Consider the following 21,581-nt stretch of genomic DNA (forward strand, 5'->3'; position numbering starts at 1 on the left):
ACGCCCAGCTAATTTTTTTGTATTTTTAGTAGAAACAGGGTTTCACTGTGTTAGCTAGGATGGTCTCAATCTCCTGACCTCGTGATCCACCCGCCTCGGCCTCCCAAAGTGCTGGGATTACGGGCATGAGCCACTGCGCCTGGCCTAAACTATAATTTTTAAAAAGAAATTTGAAAAATGATAGTTTTTAAAAACGCTTAAAACTAACTCTATGTTTATATTTTATTAAACGTTTATAAACTTTGAGTTACAGTTAAACTTCAGGTCAATTAAAATAGAGTTCTTTTACTTGATGTAAAAGAAATTGTTCTCTGGTATTGCTATAAATTTCTAATGGTGCTATGTTCTTGTCAGAGATTAAGAACTTGTATAACATAATTCTATAATATGTAATTATATGCTTCTATATTGTGTGACTCATTATTTTGTTTGTTTGTTTGTTTGTTTATTAGAGATGGGGGTCTCACTGGGTTGCTCAGCTGGTCTCTAACTCCTGGGCTTAAGCAGTCCTCCTGCCTTGGCTTCCCAAAGTGCTGAAAATACAGGTGTGAGCCTATAATTAGTTATTATTGATATATTAGATATATTGATATATCAGCCTATAATTAGTTATCATTGATATATTAGAAAGCAACTGATTTTTGTCTGAAAATAGCAGCCTTCCTGATATATCTTCATTATTCTGGTACTTTGTATTATTTTGAGTTGGACTTACTTGTTATATGTTTATGATGTTTTCAAAATTTTTTTTAATATTTAACAATATTTTTCATAAGTTATTTCCTAGGGTGTCTATATACTGTTGACTTCCAAGAATTACCAGACATTTCTGTTCATCTAGCAAAGCTAAGCTTATTAGATTTATTGCAAAAAAGGAAGAACAACCTCTTGAAAGAGTAACAGTAGTATCTTAAAATAAGAAACCGGGAAACTGACTTACCAGGTTTTAGAACCAGACTGGGTAATTTTTTTTTCCTTTTTTGTTTTTTTTTTTTGTTTAGATGGAGTCTTGCTCTGTCGCACAAGCTGGAGTGCAGTGGCCTGATCTCAGCTCACTGCAACCTCCGCCTCCCAGGTTCAAGCAATTCTCCTGCCACAGCCTCCGGTAGCTGGGATTACAGGTGTGTGCCACCATGCCTGGCTAATTTTTGTATTTTTAATAGAGATGGGGTTTCACCATGTTGGCCAGGCTGGTCTGGAACACCTGACCTCAGGTGATCCACCCGCCCCTGCCGCCCAAAGTGCTGGGATTACAGGCGTGAGCCACCGCGTCCAGCCTCTTTCTTTTTTTAAAAACGTGCTCCACAGAAAAGTAGCGACTGGGTAATTTTTATATATATATATATTTTTTTTTATTACACTTTAAGTTCTAGGGTACATGTGCACAACATGCAGGTTTGTTACATATGTATACATGTGCCATGTTGGTGTGCTACACCCATTAACTCGTCATTTACATTAGATATATCTCCTAATGCTATCCCTCCCCCCTCCCCCCACCCCACAACAGGCCCCGGTGTGTGGTGTGTGATGTTCCCCTTCCTGTGTCCAAGTGTTCTCATTGTTCAATTCCCACCTATGAGTGAGAATATGCGGTGTTTGGTTTTTTTGTCCTTGTGATAGTTTGCTGAGAATGATGGTTTCCAGCTTCATCCATGTCCCTACAAAGGACATGAACTCATCATTTTTTATGGCTGCATAGTATTCCATGGTGTATATGTGCCACATTTTCTTAATCCAGTCTATCATTGTTGGACATTTGGGTTGGTTCCAAGTCTTTGCTATTGTGAGTAGTGTCGCAATAAACATACATGTGCATGTGTCTTTAGAGCAGCATGATTTATATTCCTTTGGGTATATACCCAGTAATGGGATGGCTAGGTCAAATGGTATTTCTAGTTCTAGATCCCTGAGGAATCGCCACACTGTCTTCCACAATGGTTGAACTAGTTTACAGTCCCACCAACAGTGTAAAAGTAATTTTTAAGGCTGGTTTTGCAAAACAGAGCGAACTAATTGGGATGGGGCTGAGTTTATGACATAATTTTAGTGTGGGCTGGGCACGGTGGCTTATGCCTGTAATCCCAGCACTTTGGGAGGCCAAGGCAGGCAGATCACGAGGTCAGGAGATCAAGACCATCATGGCTAACAGGGTCAAACCCCGTCTCTACAAAATACAAAAAATTAGCCGGGCGTGGTGGCGGGCGCCTGTAGTGCCAGCTACTCAGGAGGTTGAGGCAGGAGAATCGCTTGAACCCAGGAGGTGGAGGTTGCAGTGAGCCAAGATCATGCCACTGTACTCTAGCCTGGGTGACAAAGCAAGACTCTGTCTCAAAAATAATAATAATAATAATAATAATGATAAAACAACAATAATAACTTTAGTGTGGTAGGCAGTGAGAGGTGAGATACTTGGAGCCTTGATGAGTAAGCAGTTGGCCTTAAGAGGGGATTGTGTTGGTTTCAGTTCTTAGTAACCCTCACTTTTCCATTTTTGGTCATCCTTCTGCTTGAGATGGAAGATAAACTTATGTGGGAACACTAGTTCAGATGTACAGTACTGTTTGATGTATCATTGTGTTTTTAAAAGTTTTCCCTCATGGTTATTCTAATCTCCATACATTTCATATTTTTGTATTCCTTTTGTTGGAAGATAATTTGTTGGTTCATTCGATGGAACATATATAGTAGCATTGCTATATATATGACTATATAGTAGCATTTTATTATTTTCTCATAATATGAGATTATATATTGTATATACATATATAAAATGATATAGTAGCATTTTATTATTCTGGAGATCACACCTTTGAACAAACGTATTTAGGGAAGAATTGCTATCACAGTTCATAGTCTCCTAAATCAGGAGCCAACAGAGGCCAAATTAAAACAAAAGAACAGATTCCTTACGGAATGCAAAGAGCCATTATAACTAGACAAGTGGGGGCATTCTGCAAGTTTCCTAATGTTATTGCGACTCTGTTTTTTGAGTCATTAACATTAGTAATATTAAAGATTCCACAGAGGCCTCTAGTGATATAACATTCTTCCCATAAGACAGCACATAAGCCTGCCCCCTTAGATCAGCATTGCATCTAAAGCAGCTCTCTTTTGAGTGACGATGCCTGCAATTTTATGCACCTCCGTTGAGGAGTTCTGTGCTTTAATCCCATGATCTTAATCTACTATTTCTGAAACTGTATGTACAATTCTTAATATTTTTCAGGCCTCATAAAGCATAACATGAAGAGGTTTGGGGGAAGAAGGAGATGGCAGAATTCCCCTTCAACAGTAAAAGTTCTTTAAGTGGCATCAGGCCCACTTTCTCTCCTTGAATTAAGTGATCTAAAGATCTCTTATTCTGAGAAAGGAAGTTGGTAGGCCAACATCAATCCTAGGTAAAATAAGGATCAGTTTACTGAGATATAACAACTCTGTTCCCACTTCACAGATAGGAGCCAACAGCCTTTTCACAGTATCAGTCATTAGGAGACAGCCAAACATCTGTTTCCCCTGCAGGCTTCCCTGAAGGGTCAGTGGTGGGATAATATAGGTTAGTGTGTTAACCTAAGGGAAAGAGCACAGGGTTGAGCCCAAGTAGTAGGTTGAGCACAAGGTTTATAAAAGTGATTAATTTCCCCATGTTATTCTTTATTTCATGTATTAGGAAATTTGCCTTTTATTCTTACTGCATTGCCTCATTTAACTTTTTTTTTTGCAAAGAACCATTTTGCAGTTGTTTTATATTTTTCTAAATACAGTAAATCATTTTTGCTCTGATTTTACCAACGCCTCTTCTGTTGCATCAATTTATTTTCTTTCTGATTTTGAAATTTGTGAGTCATAATTACTCACTTATTTTCATTCTTTTTTGATCTCTTCAGTATTTAAGGCCATAGATTTTGCTTTGAGCACAGATTTTGCTGTTCTGTCTAGTTATATAATGCTTACACAGTTATAATTTCAGTTTATTTTGGCCCCTTGCTTCAGGTCAATTAAAATAGTTATTTTACTTCATGTAATAGAAATTTTTCTCTGATACTTCTATACATTTCCAATGGTACTATGTTCTTGTTAAAGATTAAAGTCTGTGTTCCTAATTCTTCACGCACTTGTTGAAATGTCAGCTCACCAAATTGTTGGTGCTCTATGTGGTTAGACTTCCATGAATGCTCTGAGGTCAATGTTTTAAGTATTCTTTGTCCACTTGAAATAAAGTTTATTATCAGAGATAAGCATTGTAATTAGATTTCATCAGTGCTTATTTAGATTTATTCCATTGGGCCAGGCGCGGTGGCTCACGCCTGTAATCCCAGCACTTTGGGAGGCCGAGGCGGGCGGATCACGAGGTCAGGAGATCAAGACCATCCCGGCTAACACAGTGAAACCCTGTCTCCTCTAAAAATACAAAAATTATCCGGGCGTGGTGGCAGGGGCCTGTAGGCGGAGGAGGCTGAGGCGGAGGAATGGCGTGAACCCAGGAGGCGGAGCTTGCAGTGAACTGAGATGGAGCCACTGCACTCCAGCCTGGGAGACAGAGCGAGACTCCGTCTCAAAAAAAATAAATAAAATAGATTTATTCTATTGATTTGAGACTGTCATTCTTTACCTCTAATTAGTTAGTTTTTATTTTTAGAAATCTTTTAGTTCTTTTTCTTTGAAAATTGATTTGATAGTAGGTGTTATGTTGTGTGGCTGTTCCTAACTTTTAAATTCATTGTTATTTCATTGTTTAATATTACGGAGTGCCATTTGGTCTATTTTGTAATTTGTGCCCCTAATTCCAAATTTTTTGATATCAAGATTAAGATACCTTTTTTTTTTTTTTTTGAGACAGAGTCTCGCTCTGTTGCCCAACCTGGAGTGCAATGGCGCGATCTCGGCTCACTGCAAGCTCCGCCTCCTGGGTTCACGCCATTCTCCTGCCTCAGCCTCCCGAGTAGCTGGGACTACAGGCGCCTGCCACCATGCCCGGCTAATTTTTTTTTTGTATTTTTAGTAGAGACAGGGTTTCACCATGTTAGCCAGGATGGTCTCAATCTCCTGACCTCGTGATCCACCCGCCTCGGCCTCCCAAAGTGCTGGGATTACAGGCGTGAGCCACCGCACCCAGCCAAGATACCTTTTTTTTAAACTGTGTGTTCTGTACCCTTTCTCATCATTCTATTTTAGAGTCTTTTTTTTAAAAAATGAAATCTAGAAATGGACTTTTTTTCTGGAATGCAAGCAAAAGCCATTTAATAGAGACTTTCACATTTTTACATTTATTGTATGACAATTTTTGGTTCTTTTTGTATTATGCTTTCTGGTTTCATCTTTTTTTTTTTTTTTTTTTTTTTTTTTGAGATGGAGTCTCGCTTTATCACCCAGGCTGGAGTGCAGTGGCATGATCTCAGCTCACTGCAACCTCTACCTGCCGGGTTCAAGCGATTCTCCTGCCTCAGCCTCCATAGTAGCTGGGATTATAGGCACCTGCCACTGCACCCGGCTAATTTTTGTATTTTTAGTAGAGACAGAGTTTTACCATATTGGCCAGGCTGGTCTTGAATTCCTGACCTCGTCCGCCCACCTCGGCCTCCCAAAGTGCTGGGATTACAGGCGTGAGCCACCATGCCCGGCCATTCTTTTCAATTATTTGATATGCTAGCTTTAAATGGCACTCTTTTCCATGGAATATTATACAAATTGACCATACAACATTCATGGATGTTTGTCCCCAAATCAGCATTTTTACATGAATTGCTTCTTTAGACATTCTCCCAACTTTTCTAGGAACATGACTTTTATCTTTTACTCCCTTTTACGTATCTGACATTGTGGTCACTGTATGTTCCCAGTTCTCCATTTCCCGGCTGTGGATAATGACCAAAGAGCCTGCCATGATGAGATCATGAGAAATATATTGTGAGAGTTCTTGTATATTTAAACTATTGGCTATTTTTGTAGTTGAAAGATACTTTGGATATCAAATTCTTAATTCATCTTACTTTTCTTGAGAAATTCATACCTATTGCTCCTTTACTTTCTGAGTTTAAATAACGCTAAGTGTAACTCTAATGCCCACTGGATATTTCCTCCCTTCAAAGTGACTTGATCTGTTTGCCTGGCAACTATAAAAATTTTTTTGTTTTTTGAAGTCATAGAACTCTAATAGTATGTGCTTTAAATGGACCATTCTAGCTAGTTTTCCTTGGTATACATAGTGGCTTTTTAATATATAATTCATGTGCTGATAATGTCCAGAAACTTTTCTGGAGTAATGTCTTAAAATGTTAATAATCTCCAGTTCTTTTTGTTTTTATTTTGAATGCCATGTATTTCCATTTAAAAATATACTTCTTCTGCCTGTCTTTTGTAGCTACTGTTTTCTCTTTAAAAAAAAATCTGATAAATAAGATCTAGTATTTGATAGCACAACAAAGTGACTATAGTCAATAATAATTTAATTATATATTTTAAAATAACTAAAAGAATATAATTGGATTTTTTGTAGCACAAAGGATAAATACTTTAGGTGATGGATGTTCCATTTACCCTGAAGTGATTATTACACATTGTATGCCTGTATCAAAATATCTCATATACCCCATAAATATATACACCTACATTGTACCCACAAAGATTAAAATAATCATAAAATTTTACTGTGAAATATAACGATTTTGCATGAATAGATGTACACTAATATATAACTAAAATATATACTACGGGTGTGTGCCACACCCCCTGCCCCAACCCCGGCTGATTTTTTAAAAAATTTTTTGTAGAGACAGGGTCTTGCATTTTGGCACAAGCTGATCTTGAACTCCTGGGCTCAAGCAATCCTCCCGCTTCAGTGTCCCAAAGTGTTAGGATTACAGACATGAGTTACCACACCCAGCCTGAAATAATTTTAGACTTAGACAAAAGTTACAAAAATTATACAGTTCAAATGCCATGGCTCATACTTGTAATCCCAGCATTTTGGAATGCTGAGACAGGAGAATTGCTTGAGCCCAGGGGTTTGAGACCAGCTTGGGCAACATAGTGGGACCCTATCTCTACAAAAAGTACAAAAATTAGCCAGGCATGGTGGCATGTGCCTGTTGTCCCAGCTACTCAGGAGGCTGAGATGGGAGGATGGCTTGAGCCCTGAAGGTTGAGGCTGCAGTGAGCCATGATCATGCCGCTGTACTCCAGCCTAGGGAACAGAGCAAAATCCCCATCTCTGAAAAAAAGAGAAAAGAAACCTCATACACATTGCCAGTCATTCCGTGTCCTCTCACTCTCAGCCTCTGGCAACCATTAATCTCCTTTGATATCTGTAGATTTGCTTATTCTGCATATAAAAAAGGAATCAAGCAACATGTGGCCTTTTGTGAATGACTTTCTTTCACTTAGCATAATGTTTTTGAGTTTCATCAATATAATAGGAGGCGTCAATACTCATTCTTTTTTTATGGCTGAATAATATTCTGTTCCATCCTATTATTTCTTTTGTTGCTGTGCTTTTGATATTACTATCTAGGAAACTTTTGTAATCCAAGGTCATGACGATTTACTTCTATGTTATCCTCTAAGTTCGTAGTTTTAGCTCTTACATTTAGGTCTTTGATCCATGTTGAGTTAATTTTCATGTGTGATATAAAGGGTAAATGCCCAGCTTCATTCTTTTGCATGTGAATATCCAGTTGTGCTAGCACTATTGCTAAAGAGACTCCTTTGAATTTTGTTGGCACCCTTTTTGATAATGAATTAATCATAAATTTGAGATATATGTAAGTGTATGTGTATATATATACACACACACAGTCTTTCTGTCTATATACTGTACTATATACTATATAGAGCGTCTATACTGTACCGTATACTATATAGAGCGTCTATACTGTACCGTATACTATATAGAGCGTCTATACTGTACCGTATACTATATACAGCGTCTATACTGTACCGTATACTATATACAGCGTCTATACTGTACCGTATACTATATACAGCGTCTATACTGTACCGTATACTATATACAGCGTCTATACTGTACCGTATACTATATACAGCGTCTATACTGTACCGTATACTATATACAGCGTCTATACTGTACCGTATACTATATACAGCGTCTATACTGTACCGTATACTATATACAGCGTCTATACTGTACCGTATACTATATACAGCGTCTATACTGTACCGTATACTATATACAGCGTCTATACTGTACCGTATACTATATACAGCGTCTATACTCTACAGTATACTATATACAGCGTCTATACTGTACCGTATACTATATACAGCGTCTATACTGTACCGTATACTATATACAGCGTCTATACTGTACCGTATACTATATACAGTGTATATACTGTGTATACTGTATATAGACAGTATATATACTGTACTATACTACTATAAACAGTATATATACTATACTATACTACTATAGACAGTATATATACTATCTATATACAGTACTATATACTGCTTGATTTACTGTAGCATTATAAAAAGTTTTGAAGTCACAAAGTATGAGTACTGATACTTGAATTCTTGTCTTTCAAGATTGTTTTGGCTATTCTGAGTCTTCTATATTTACATATGAATTTTAGTTCAGCTTGTCATTTTCCACAAGAAAAAGGCAGTTGACTTTTTTTTTTTGAGACTGGGTCTTTCTCTGTCATCTGGGGTTGGAGTACGGTAGTGTGATCTCGGCTCACTGCTGTAATTCACCTGCCTCAGAGTTCCAAAGTGCTGGAATTACAAGCGTGAGCCTCTGCATCTGGCTAAGGTATGTTTTTTAAAACTTTATATAAATAATCTTTCACATGGAGGAGGTTTGCTTTTTTATACAACTGCTAAAATTGTTCTTAGGAAGCATTCTTTCTGCATGTATTAACATAATTCATACGATTTTTTTCCTCCATTATTCCGCACTGTGTTGAATTCTATTACTTGACTAACCTTGCATGCTGGACTCCAATTTGGTCATCATGTGTTGATATTTTATCTCTTATCAATTATATCTGAACTTTTAATGTTTTCTTTAGGTTTCATGAGTGGGATTGGATTGCAATTTTTTTTTTCATTATCCTTCCTAACGTTGGATGGCTGGGCGCAGTGGCTCATGCCTGTAATCCCAGCACTTTGGGAGGCCGAGGCAGGTGGATCACTTGTGGTCAGGAGTTTGTGACCCAGCCTGGCTAACATGGTGAAACCCTGTCTCTACTAAAAGTACAAAAATTAGTGAGGCATGGTGGTGCAGGCCTGTAGCCTCAGCTACTCAAGAGATTGAGGCAGGAGAATTGCTTGACCCCAGGAGGCGGAGGTTGCAGTGAGCCGAGATCGTGCCACTGCACCTCAGCCTGGGCAACAAAGGGAGACTCCATCTCAAAAAAATAAAATAAAATAAAAAATAATGTTGGATGTAAGTGTTTCATTAGCTTCATACATGTGTTGAGGGAATGTACCCTTTTACCCCCTCTTAGAATGTCTGAAGAAACATTCCAGAAAAAAACATTTGAACCTTCAGTTTCCATTTTGCTTTTTAAAAACTTATGCAAATTATGTAATGCTTATAGAATTGTCCAAGTTTTCTATGTGCTGATTTTGCAGTGGCTACTTTTTAGAGTTTTATGCATTTCAAGCAAGTTAGTAACATGTTTTTATCCTAATGCCATCTTATTGTGTTTGTGCAGTGTGGAGAGCTATAGCTGAGGTACCTGGCAGCACTCCTAGGTTGGATGTTGTAGCATTTACTTTTTTCTTCATCGGTGTTGACAGAACTGCATCAGTAACATTAGTTTGATATAAAATACTTGCCGTTGTGGCTCTTCTGTGCTATTCGTGAACTCTATTTTTTAAAATTACTGGACTTTTATCTTACTTTTGTTTATTTTGTTGCATTTTCCAGCTTCTTGTGATGAATATATAGGTCACCAATTTTCAAGTTTTCTCCTTTTCTCATATGTATTTACATCTGCTTTATAAATTGTTTTTTCTACTTCTTTCATGCTATCAAATATAAATGGATACAAACATACTATTATTTGGTTCAAAATAATTTTATATGGGAATTTAGGTAACATCTCCTTAAATTCTGGGTTGCTTTTTCGTTCCTTTCCCCAGCTTTTTATTTTAAAAATCATCAAGCCAAGTGAGAATATTTTAAAAATATATATTTGTGTATATACGTATGTGTGTGTATGTGTATAATGTATAATATATAATATATATACAGTTAATTACCCTTCACATAGATTCATCTTTGGTTATTAACATTTTGCCTTACTTTTTCTCTGTATATATGCACCTTTCTTCTTGGCTCACTTGATGGTAAGTAGCAGTTGTCATTAAATTTCACCTCTGAACTATGTGCATCTCCTAAGAATAAAGACATTCTCCTTCAAAGTCACAATATTATTATAATAGTAATGTAGTCTTATCTACTATAGAGTCTATACTTACATTTGTTATGCTGTTTCTAAAAATGTCATTTATAAAATGTTTCCAGGATTCATTGTGTATTCATACATTGCATTTAGGTCTTAGGCTTTTTTTTTTTTTTTTTGAGACCGAGTCTCCCTCTGTCGCCCAGGCTGGAATGCAGTGGTGTGATCTCGGCTCGCTGCAACCTCCGCCTCCTGGGTTCAAGCGATTCTCCTGCCTCAGCCTCCGAGTTAGCTGGGACTACAGGCACCTGCCACCATGCCTGGCTAATTTTTGTATTTTTAGTAGAAACGGGGTTTTACCATATTGGCCAGGCTGGTCTCGAACTCCTGACCTTGTGATCCGCCCGCCTTGGCCTCCCAAAGTGCTGGGATTAAGGCGTGAGCCACCACTCCCAGCCAGGTCTTAGGCTTTTTATATTGGTGTTACTGTACTACATTTTCCCCTTTGAGTTTGGCTTTTTTGAAGTGTCTACTCCAGTTTTCTTGTGGAATGTCAGATTTATAGGTTTGATGGTTTCCCCTCATGATTAGAGTAAGATTAAAATTTTTTTGCCAAGAATATTGCAGAAGTAGTGTGTAATGATCGTTTTTGTTTGTTTTCTTTTCTCCACCAACCAAGCAAAGACCACTGGTAATTATCTTTTTTTTAAAATAACTTTTTAATTTTAGAATAATTTTAGATTTACAAAATTTACAGATTTACAAAGATAATACAGAGATTTCCTGTATACATCTCTCCCACTTTCCACCATTGTTAACATCTTACATAAAGTATCTTTGTCAAAACTAGGAAACTGACATGAGACTCTCTATTGCAATTTCACCAGTTTTTCCATATGGCTCATATTTCTGTTCCAAGATGCATCCAGTTAGGGTATCACATTGTATGTATTTGTCTTATCTTCCAGTCTCTTCTGTTCTATGACAGTTTTTTCTGCTTTTCTTTGTTTTTCATGACTTTGACTGTCTTGACAGACCATGCCAGTAGTGTTCTCCCAATCCAAGTCTGTTTTTGTAATTAGGCTGGAAGTAGTAGTTTTTAGAAAGACTGTAACAGCCAGGCGCGGTGTCTCATGCCTGTAATCCCAGCACTTTGGGAGGCTGAGGCGGGCGGATCACAAGGTCAGGAGATCGAGACCATCCTGGATAACGTGGTGAAACCCTGTCTCTACTAAAAATACAAAAAAAATAGCCGGGTGTGGTGTCAGGCGCCTGTAGTCCCAGCTACTCGGGAGGCTGAGGCAGGAGAATGGCGTGAATCTGGAAGGCAGAGTTTGCAGTGAGCCGACCAGCTTGGGCAACAGAGCGAGACTCTGTCTCAAAAAAAAAAAGGAAAGACTGTAACAGAGGTGAAGTATGCTTTTCATCACATTACATCAGGGGTACATGACATCCATATGACATCACTGGTGATATTAACCTTTATCATTTGGCTAAAGTAGTGTCTGCCAGGTTTCTTCACTCCAAGTGTACTATTTTTCCTTTTCCATTCTCTATTCTTTAGAAACAACTTGTTAAGTCTAGCCCACCCTGGGAGCAGGTACATAGGAGTGGAAATTAAGCTTTACATTCCATAGAGTTTAATATCTAATATCTAGAATTCTTCTGTAAGACATATTTGTTTCTTCTCATTTATATCAGTGTAGACTCATGTATATTTGTTTTATACTTCAAGGTAGAATCAAATATTACATTATTTCTTTTGCCACCCATACTGTTTCAACTTCAGACATCGATAGCTCTTTTAGGTTGGTTCCTATGTTCATTTAATACCCTGATCCTTCTGTTTTTTGAGGACTTCTTTCCTGGTAATACCTTCAGGTTCATTTTGTATTCTCCCTCCCGTGATCCTGGAATCAGCTGTTTCTCCCAGGAGCGTGGTTCCTTTTAGTGGAGAATGGGATTTAAAAACCAAGGTCAGCTGGGCACGGTGGCTCACGCCTGTAATCCCAGCACTTTGGGAGGCCAAGGTGGGCGGATCACGGGGTCAGGAGTTTTTAAGACCAGCCTGGCCAATATGGTGAAACCCAGTCTCTACTAAAAATACAAAAATTAGCTGGGCATGGAGGCGCGGGTCTTCCGTAATGCCAGATACTTGGGAGGCTGAGGCAGGATAATCGCTTGAACTCGGGAGGCAGAGGTTGCAGTGAGCCGAAATCGCACCACTGCACTCCAACCTGGGTGACAGAGCAAGACTCCATCCCCCCCCAAAAAAAACAAGGTCTGGGTAATGGATATATGCACATTCGCCGATGTATGCTTACATTAATAATTGTCTTTCTGTCTATCCATAGAGTTTAATATCTCTGTCTTTCTTTCTGTCTATCCATTTGTATGCATCTGAAGCTAAACATGAGTTCATACTAATGTCTCTGACTCTCATCCAGTACTACAAAATGTATTCTAATCTTCCTGTCTTGTTTATCTGTAACTTTTTACCCTGACAGCAAGAAAACTGGCTCTCCCCATCCACCATTTATTTATGTACCTGTTCAACTCCAGTGTACGTGTAACACATTTCTGAGTTGTTAACCTGTACCCCCATGAGCATCAAGTTTACTCACTTGAGTAGTGTTTGTATATACTTCCTTTAGTGTCTGGCCTTATAATTTTCAGTCAAAATATCATTTTCCAAAGTTTGTTATTTTATCATATCACAGTGCACTGTTTGTTCAGTATATAAATTACCTATAAGCAGTATATAATTACCAAATATATGTTGTCTAGTTATCTTTGCAGTATTGATTTCTAGCATAACTTTTTTTTGTGGTCAGACTACATACTCTATATGATCTTGATCCTTTGAAATACATTGAAACTTGCTTTATAGCCCAGTATATGGTCAGTTTTTAGGAACAATCTGTGACTGGAAGGTAACTGAGCTCTGCAGTATTTGAATTGTATCTATGAAGTTCTGGATCTTTATTGATTAAATGTTCCACTCAGACTTTGGATTGTCTTTGCTTAATCAGACTTTGGATAATTTGCTTTCTCTATTTCATACCATATTAATAGAGAAATACAGAATTATTTATAACCCTTATAAATAAATTATTTATAACATTAAGAAATCCTCTATGTACATTGTAGTTCATTAGAAAATAGAGATGGTTAAAACTGCTTTCAAAACATTAAAATCTTGCGGAGTGTGGTGGCTCATGCCTGTAATCCCAGCACTTTGGGAGGCTGAGGTGGGCAGATCATTTGAGTTCAGGAGTTTGAGATAAGCCTGTCCAACATGGTGAAACCCTGTCTCTACTAAAAATACAAAAATTAGCTGGGCGTAGTGGCAAGCACCTATAATCCCAGCTACTCCAGAGGCTGAGGCAGTAGAATCCCTTGAACCCGGGAGGCAGAGGTTGCAGAGCTGAGATCGTGTCATTGCACTCCAGCCTGGGCAACAGAGCCAGACTCCATCCTACCACCCCCACCCCCAAAAAAAATTAAAGTCTTGGCTGGATGCAGTGGCTCATGTCTGTAATCCTAACACTTTGGGAGGCTGAGGCAGACAGAGGCGAATCACTTGGCGCCAGGAGTTCGAGACCAGCCTGGCCAACATGGTGAAACCTCATCTCTACCAAAAATACAAAAAAATTAGCCAGGCATGGTAATGGGCGCCTGTGGCCCCAGCTACTCGGGAAGCTGAGGCACAAGAATCACTTGAACCTGAGAGGCAAAGGTTGCAGGTGAGCCAAGATCACGCCACTGCACTCCAGCCTGAGTGACAGAGCATTTTTTTTTCTTTAAGTATTTCCTGGCCGGGCACGGTGGCTCACACCTGTAATCCCAGCACTTTGGGAGGCCAAGGCGGGCACATCACGAGGTCAGGAGATCAAGACCATCCTGGGTAACATGGTGAAACCCCGTCTCTACTAAAAATACAAAAAATTAGCCAGGCGTGGTGGCAGGTGCCTGTAGTCCCAGCTACTCGGGAGGCTGAGGCAGGAGAATGGCATGAACCTGGGAGGCGGAGCTTGGAGTGAGCCGAGATCGCGCCACTGCACTCCAGCCTAGGAGACAGAGCGAGACACCATCTCAAAAAAAAAAAGTGTTTTCTTTTTCTTTCTTTTTTTTTTTTTTTTGAGATAGGGTCTTGCTCTGTTGCCTGGGCTGGAGTGCAGTGGCGTGAACACTGCTCACTGCAGCTTTGGTCGCCTGGGCTCTAGCAATTCTCCCACCTTGCCCTCCCGAATATCTGGGACCACAAGTGCATGCCACCATGCCCAGCCAAGTTTTTAATTTTTTTTTTGTAAAGAAGAAGTCTTATTGTGTTGCCCAGGCTGGTCTTGAACTCCTGGGCTTGAGTGATCCTCCTGCCTCGGCTTCCCAAAGTGCTGGGATTATAGGCGTGAGCCACCACTCCAGTCTCTGACTCTGTTTTTGATGTTTAACTGCTGATGACTCCTCTTTTTTTTCCCCTTCTGTCTACTTCTGGAACAGCTGATAAAAAACCTAGGTGCTCCCTCCTTTGCAATCAAACCATGTGAACCCCATGCCATGAGCAGGAACACCCAGCCCAGCACCACGCCCTAACCACCATGCAAACTCCAAGCCAGCCTCCTTTTCTTAATCTCTCAAGTTGTTTTATGACCTGCTTGGGAGCTGCTCTGCTCTCTAGAAAGCCTCATGATGAGAGTTATAAACCTTTTCATGCCTTTTTGGTGTATCTGTGTGACATCGCTAGTCTTTTTTTTTTCCTTTCTTCTAAAAAAAAAAAAAAAAATGGGATACATGGATACATGTGCAGAACATGCAGGTTTGTTACATAGGTATACATGTGCCATGGTGGTTTGCTGCATCTTTTGACCTGTCCTCCAAGTGCCCTCCCCTCACCTCCCAGCCCCCAACAGGCCCTGGTGTATGTTATTCCCCTCTCTGTGTCCGTGTGTTCTCATTGTTCAACTCCCACTTATAAGTGAGAACATGCAGTATTTGGTTTTCTGTTCCTGTGTTAGTTTGCTGAGAATGATGGCCTCCAGCTTCATGCATGTCCCTGCAAAGGACTTGATCTCATTTCTTTTTATGGCTGCATAGTATTCCATGGTGTATATGTACCACATTTTCTTTATCCAGTCTATCATCGATGGGCATTTGGGTTGGCTCCAAGTCTTTGCTATTGTAAATAGTGCTGCAGTAAACATACATGCACATGTGTCTTTCTAGTAGAATGATTTATATTTTTTTGGGTATATACCCAGTAATGGGATTGCTGGGTCAAATGTATTTCTGGTTCTAGATCCTTGAGGAATTGCCATACTGTCTTCCACAGTGGTTGAACTAATTTACATTCCCACCAACAGTATAAAAGTATTCCTATTTCTCCACAGCCTCACCGCATCTATTGTTTCCTGACTTTTTAATAACCGCCATTCTAACTGGTGTGAGATGGTATCTCATTGTGGTTTTGATTTGCATTTTTCTGATGATCTCCGATGATATTGTTGAGCTTTTCTTCATATGTTTGTTGGCCTCATAAATGTCTTCTTCTTTTTTTTTTTTTTTGAGATGGATTCTCACTCTGTCACCCAGGCTGGAGTGCAGTGGCTTGATCTCGGCTCATTGCAACCTCTGCCTCCTGGGTTCAAGTGATTCTCCTGCCTCAGCCTCCCGAGTAGCTGGGATTACAGGCACCTGCCACCATCCCTGGCTAATTTTTTTTGTATTTTTAGTAGAGACGGGGTTTCACCATGTTGGCCAGGCTGGTCTTGAACTCCTGACCTCGTGATCCACCCACCTTGGCCTCCTAAAGTGCTGGGATTACAGGCATGAGCCACCGCACCCAGCCAAATGTCTTCTTTTGAGAAGTGTCTGTTCATATCCCTTGCCCACTTTTTGATGTGTTGTTTGGTTTTTACTTGTAAATTTGTTTAAGTTCCTTGTAAATTCTGGATGTTAGACCTTTGTCAGATGGGTAGGTTTCTCCCATTTTGTAGGTTGCCTGTTCACTCTGATGATAGTTTCTTTTCCTGTGCAGAAGGTCTTTGGTTTAATTAGATCCCATTTGTCAATTTTGGCTTTTGTTGAATTGGCTTTTGTCATTTTTGTCATGAAGTCTTTGCCCATGCCTATGTCCTGAATGGCATTGCCTAGGTTTTCTTCTAGGGTTTTTATGGTTTGGGGTTTTACGGTGAAGTCTTTAATCCATCTTGAGTTGATTGTTGCATAAGGTGTAAGGAAGGGGTCTAGCTTTAGTTTTCTGCATATGGCTACCCAGTTTTCCCAGCTCCATTTACTGAGTAGGAGATCCATTCCCCATTGCTTGTTTGTGGCAGGTTTGTTGAAGATCAGATGGTTGTAGATGTGTGGTGTTATTTCTGAGGTCTCTTTTCTGCTCCATTGGTCTATATGTCTGTTTTGGTACCAGTACCATGCTGTTTTGGTTACTGTAGCCTTGTAGTATAGTTTGAAGTCAGGTAGCATGATGCCTCCATCTTTGTTCTTTTTGCTTAGGATTGTCTTGGCTGTACGGGATCTTCTTTGATTCCATATAAAATTTAAAACAGTTTCTTTCTAATTCTGTGAAGAATGTCAATGGTAATTTGATGGGAATAGCATTGAATCTATAATTTACTTCGGGTAGTATGGCCATTTTCATGATATTGATTCTTCCTATCCATGAGGATGGAATCTTTTTCCATTTATTTGTGTCCTCTCTTATTTCCTTGAGCAGTGGTTTATAGTTCTCCTTGAAGAGGTCCTTCACATCCCTTGTTAGCTGTATTCCTACGTATTTCATTCTCTTTATAGTGATTGTGAATGGGAGTTCATTCATGATTTGGCTCTCTGCTTGTCTATTGTTGGTGTAAAGGAATGCTTGTGATTTTTTCACATTGATTTTGTACCCTGAGACTTGGCTGAAGTTGCTTATCAGTTTAAGGAGTTTTTGGCCTGAGATGATGGGGTTTTCTAAATATAAAATCATGTCATCTGCAAACAGAGACAACTTGACTTCCTCTCTTCCTATTTGAATACTTATATTTCTTTCTCTTGCCTGATTGCCCTGGCCAGAACTTCCAATACTGTGTTGAATAGGAGTGGTGAGAGAGGGCATCCTTGTCTTGTACTGGTTTTCAAAGGGAATGCTTCCAGCTTTTGCCCATTCAATATGATATTGGCTGTGGGTTTGTCATAAATAGCTCTTATTATTTTGAGATATATTCCATCAATACCTAGTTTTTTGAGAGTTTTTAACATGAAGGGATGTTGAATTTTATCAAAGGCCTTTTCTGTTTCTATTGAGATAATCATGTGGTTTTTGTCTTTGGTTCGGTTTATGTGATAGATTACATTTATCGATTTGCATATGTTGAACCAGCCTCGCATCCCAGGGATGAAGCCAACTTGATCATGGTGGATAAGCAACACAATGAGACCCTGTCTCTACACATAATTTTAAAATTAGCCAGGTGTGGTGTTATGCATCTGTAGTCCCAGTTACTTGAGAGGCTGAGGTGGGAAAATTGCTTGAGCTGGAAGAGTACAAGGCTGCAGTGAACTATGATTGGGCTATTGTACTTCAGCCTGAGTGACAGAGCAAGACTCTGTCTTGATGATTGATTGATAGCTAGATGGATGGATAGATAGATAGACAGACAGACAGATATAGAGAGACAGACAGAGTTAGCAGGTACTGCCTTTCTAAAGAAAGAGCATTTACCCTGAAACATAAAGGATGAGAAGGATTCAGCCTACAAAATGTCTAAGTCCAAGGACTCTTGAGCAGTTAAACAGTCTGTGGAAGGCATTAAGTGTTGGGGGAAGTTGTACAGTTGGCCCTTTGTATCTATGGGTTCTGCACTCATGGATTCAACCATCTTCAGATCAAACATATATTTTTAAATTGTGAGTGTACTGACCACATACAGACTTTTTTCTTGTCATTATTTTCAAAGCAACTGTAGAACAGCTATTCACATAGCATTTACATTGTATTGGGTATCGTAAGTAATCCAGAGATGATTTAAAGTATACAGGAAGATGTGTATAGGTTATGTGCAAATACTATGCCATTTTATATCAGGGACTTAAGGCGTTGGTATCTGGGTTGGGTTTTGGTATCTGCAGGAAGTCCTGGAACTGATCCTCCACGGATACCAAGGGGCAATTGTACAATATTCTAGGTGTTGAAAAGAGGGACTATGATAGAGAATAGGAAGCAAAGAGTTGATGTTTTGACATGAGGCCTCCTAGGTAAGCAGCAGTCCTTGGAAAGGGATTTGTATTTTATTCTAAGAACAATGAAAAATCACTCGAGGAACTTAAAGGATGTATTCTTAAACACTGACCTGCATCTAAATCAGTGACAGGTTCAAAATGAAGAAGTCAAGGTTTTTCTCCTCTCAGTTTTAATTCACTTGGTCTTTGACGGTGCCAATATAGCAGATTTGGAACAAGCTTGTCAAAGATTCTGGCCCCACCTAAATGTTACCTATGTCCTCAATCAGTAATTTCACTATCTTATGTAAACTCTCATACATCTCTGAACTCTTCTTGGCCTTTTTCAAATTTTGTAACCATATTTTTGAATTCTGTATGCCGTTCACTTATTATGAATGTTGGTTTTTCTTTGTTGCATAAAGTTTCTTGTTCTCTGGTATAGAAATACAAATTTTTTTTTGTTGTCCTCTTTTGTTTCAGATTTGGATTTACAGTGTGAGATAATCAGCTACATAGAAGTACCCACTTATGAAACAGATATATCCTCTACACAACTTCAGAGCATATATAAGAGAGAGAAACTCTATGAATGTAAGAAATGTCAGAAGAAATTTAGTAGTGGTTATCAACTTATTCTACATCACAGGTTTCATATTATTGAGAGACCCTATGAATGCAAAGAGTGTGGGAAGAACTTTCGTAGTGGCTATCAACTTACTCTACATCAAAGATTTCATACTGGTGAGAAACCCTATGAATGTACAGAATGTGGGAAGAACTTTAGAAGTGGTTATCAGCTGACTGTGCATCAGAGATTTCATACTGGTGAGAAAACCTATGAATGTAGGCAGTGTGGGAAGGCCTTTATATATGCCTCACACATTGCTCAACATGAGAGAATTCACACTGGTGGGAAGCCTTATGAATGTCAGGAGTGTGGGAAGGCCTTTAGTCAAGGTGGACACCTTAGAATTCATCAGAGAGTTCATACTGGCGAAAAACCATATAAATGTAAGGAATGTGGGAAGACTTTTAGTAGGCGCTCAAATCTTGTTGAACATGGGCAGATTCATACTGATGAGAAGCCATACGTGTGTGAGAAATGTGGAAAAGCCTTTAGAAGAGGTCACCAACTTACTGTACATCAGAGTGTTCACACTGGTAAAAAGCCATATGAGTGTAAAGAATGTGGGAAGGGCTATACCACTGCCTCGTACTTTCTTCTACATCAGAGAATTCATAAAGGTGGGAAACCCTATGAGTGTAAGGAGTGTAAGAAAACCTTTACTTTGTATAGAAATCTTACTCGGCATCAGAATATTCATACTGGTGAGAAACTTTTTGAATGCAAGCAATGTGGGAAGACCTATACTACTGGTTCAAAACTCTTTCAACATCAGAAAACTCATACTGGCGAGAAACCCTATGAATGCAAGGAATGCGGAAAGGCCTTTAGCTTGTATGGCTACCTTAAACAACATCAGAAAATTCATACTGGCATGAAACGCTTTGAATGTAAGGAGTGTAAAAAAACCTTTACTTTGTATAGAAATCTTACTCGACATCAGAATATTCACACTGGTAAGAAACTTTTTGAATGTCAGGAATGTGGGAAGGCCTATAGTACTGGCTCAAACCTTATTCAACATCAGAAAACTCATACTGGTGAGAAACCCTATAAATGTAAGGAATGTGGAAAGACCTTTAGCTTGCATGGATATCTTAATCAACATCAGAAAATTCATACTGGTGTGAAACCCTATGAATGTAAGGTATGTAGAAAAACCTTTACTTTCTATAGAAATCTTACTCTACATCAAAGTATTCATACTGATGAGAAACCTTTTGAATGTAAGGAATGTGGGAAGACCTTTAGACGTAGTTCACACCTTACTGCACATCAGAGCATTCATGCTGATAAAAAACCCTATGAATGTAAAGAATGTGGAAAGGCCTTTAAAATGTATGGCTACCTTACCCAACATCAGAAAATTCATACTGGTGGAAAACCTTATGAATGTAAAGAATGTGGGAAGGCCTTCAGTCGTGCTTCAAACCTTGTTCAACATGAGAGAATTCATACTGGTGAGAAACCCTATGTGTGTAAGCAGTGTGGGAAAACCTTCAGATATGGTTCAGCCCTTAAAGCCCATCAGGGAATTCATAGGAGCATAAAAGTGTAAGACCGTAAAGAGTACGAGTGCACCATTCATCATCAGACAGTCCACGCTGGTGAGAAATGATGGAATGTTAGTCTTATAGGTATGGCTTTAGCAATTGAGAGAGTTCAAAATGCAGTTCTTGCCACATTAGAAAGCATTCAATGTCAGTCCTGTTTTAATGGAATATCTGACTATTCAATGGTAAATTAAGAAAAAAAAAACAGGAATCCCAGTTTCTTCACACCTACAGCATCCACAGCATGGATTTTTTTTAAAAAAAACTTAATAATTAAGGCCAGGCGTGGTGGCTCACGCCTGTAATCCCAGCACTTTGGGAAGCCAAGGCGGGCGGATCACAAGGTCAGGAGATCGAGACCATCCTGGCTAACACAATGAAACCCCATCTCTATTAAAAATACAAAAAATTAGCTGGGTGTGGTGGCAGGCGCCTGTAATCCCAGCTACTTGGGAGGCTGAGGCAGGAGAATAGCGTGAACCCAGGAGGCAGAGCTTGTGGTGAGCAGAGATTGCGCCACTGCACTCCAGCCTGGGCAACAGAGCGAGACTCCATCTCAAAAAAAAAAAACAAAAAAAAAACTTATTAATTAAAAGGATGACCAAAAGCCTTTCATACTAGATTTCAATGGCTGTATTACAAATTACCCCAAGTCTTAATGTCTTACCACAACAATAAATATCACTCATAGGTTCTGAGGGTCAGAAATTCGGAAGAGGCTTAACTGAGTGCTTTTGAATTGGTTTTTTCTATGAGCTTGCGGTCTTCCGAAGGCTTGTTGGGGCTGAAGGATCTGTTTTCCAGGTGGCTCGC

The 21,581-nt window shown here is 39.2% G+C and overlaps 1 protein-coding gene across 3 annotated transcripts in view; it reads left to right on the top strand.

Annotated features, from left to right (window-relative positions):
* Positions 1 to 20,998, top strand: part of ZNF573 (zinc finger protein 573) — a 41,362-nt gene extending 20,364 nt beyond the window's left edge. For 2 of the 3 annotated variants that reach the window (XM_003252677.4, XM_030822252.1), the window contains one exon: positions 19,071 to 20,962. In XM_003252677.4, the coding sequence (XP_003252725.1) occupies positions 19,071 to 20,773 (1,703 nt within the window). In that variant the 3' untranslated portion in view covers positions 20,774 to 20,962. Of the gene's footprint in view, positions 1 to 19,070 lie in introns of all 3 variants that reach the window. The other variant, XM_030822251.1, reaches the window with a different exon arrangement.
* Positions 20,999 to 21,581: the final 583 nt, after the last annotated feature.

The sequence above is a fragment of the Nomascus leucogenys genome, chromosome 11 (assembly GCF_006542625.1).
Source record: "Nomascus leucogenys isolate Asia chromosome 11, Asia_NLE_v1, whole genome shotgun sequence".
NCBI classification, from domain to species: domain Eukaryota; kingdom Metazoa; phylum Chordata; class Mammalia; order Primates; family Hylobatidae; genus Nomascus; species Nomascus leucogenys.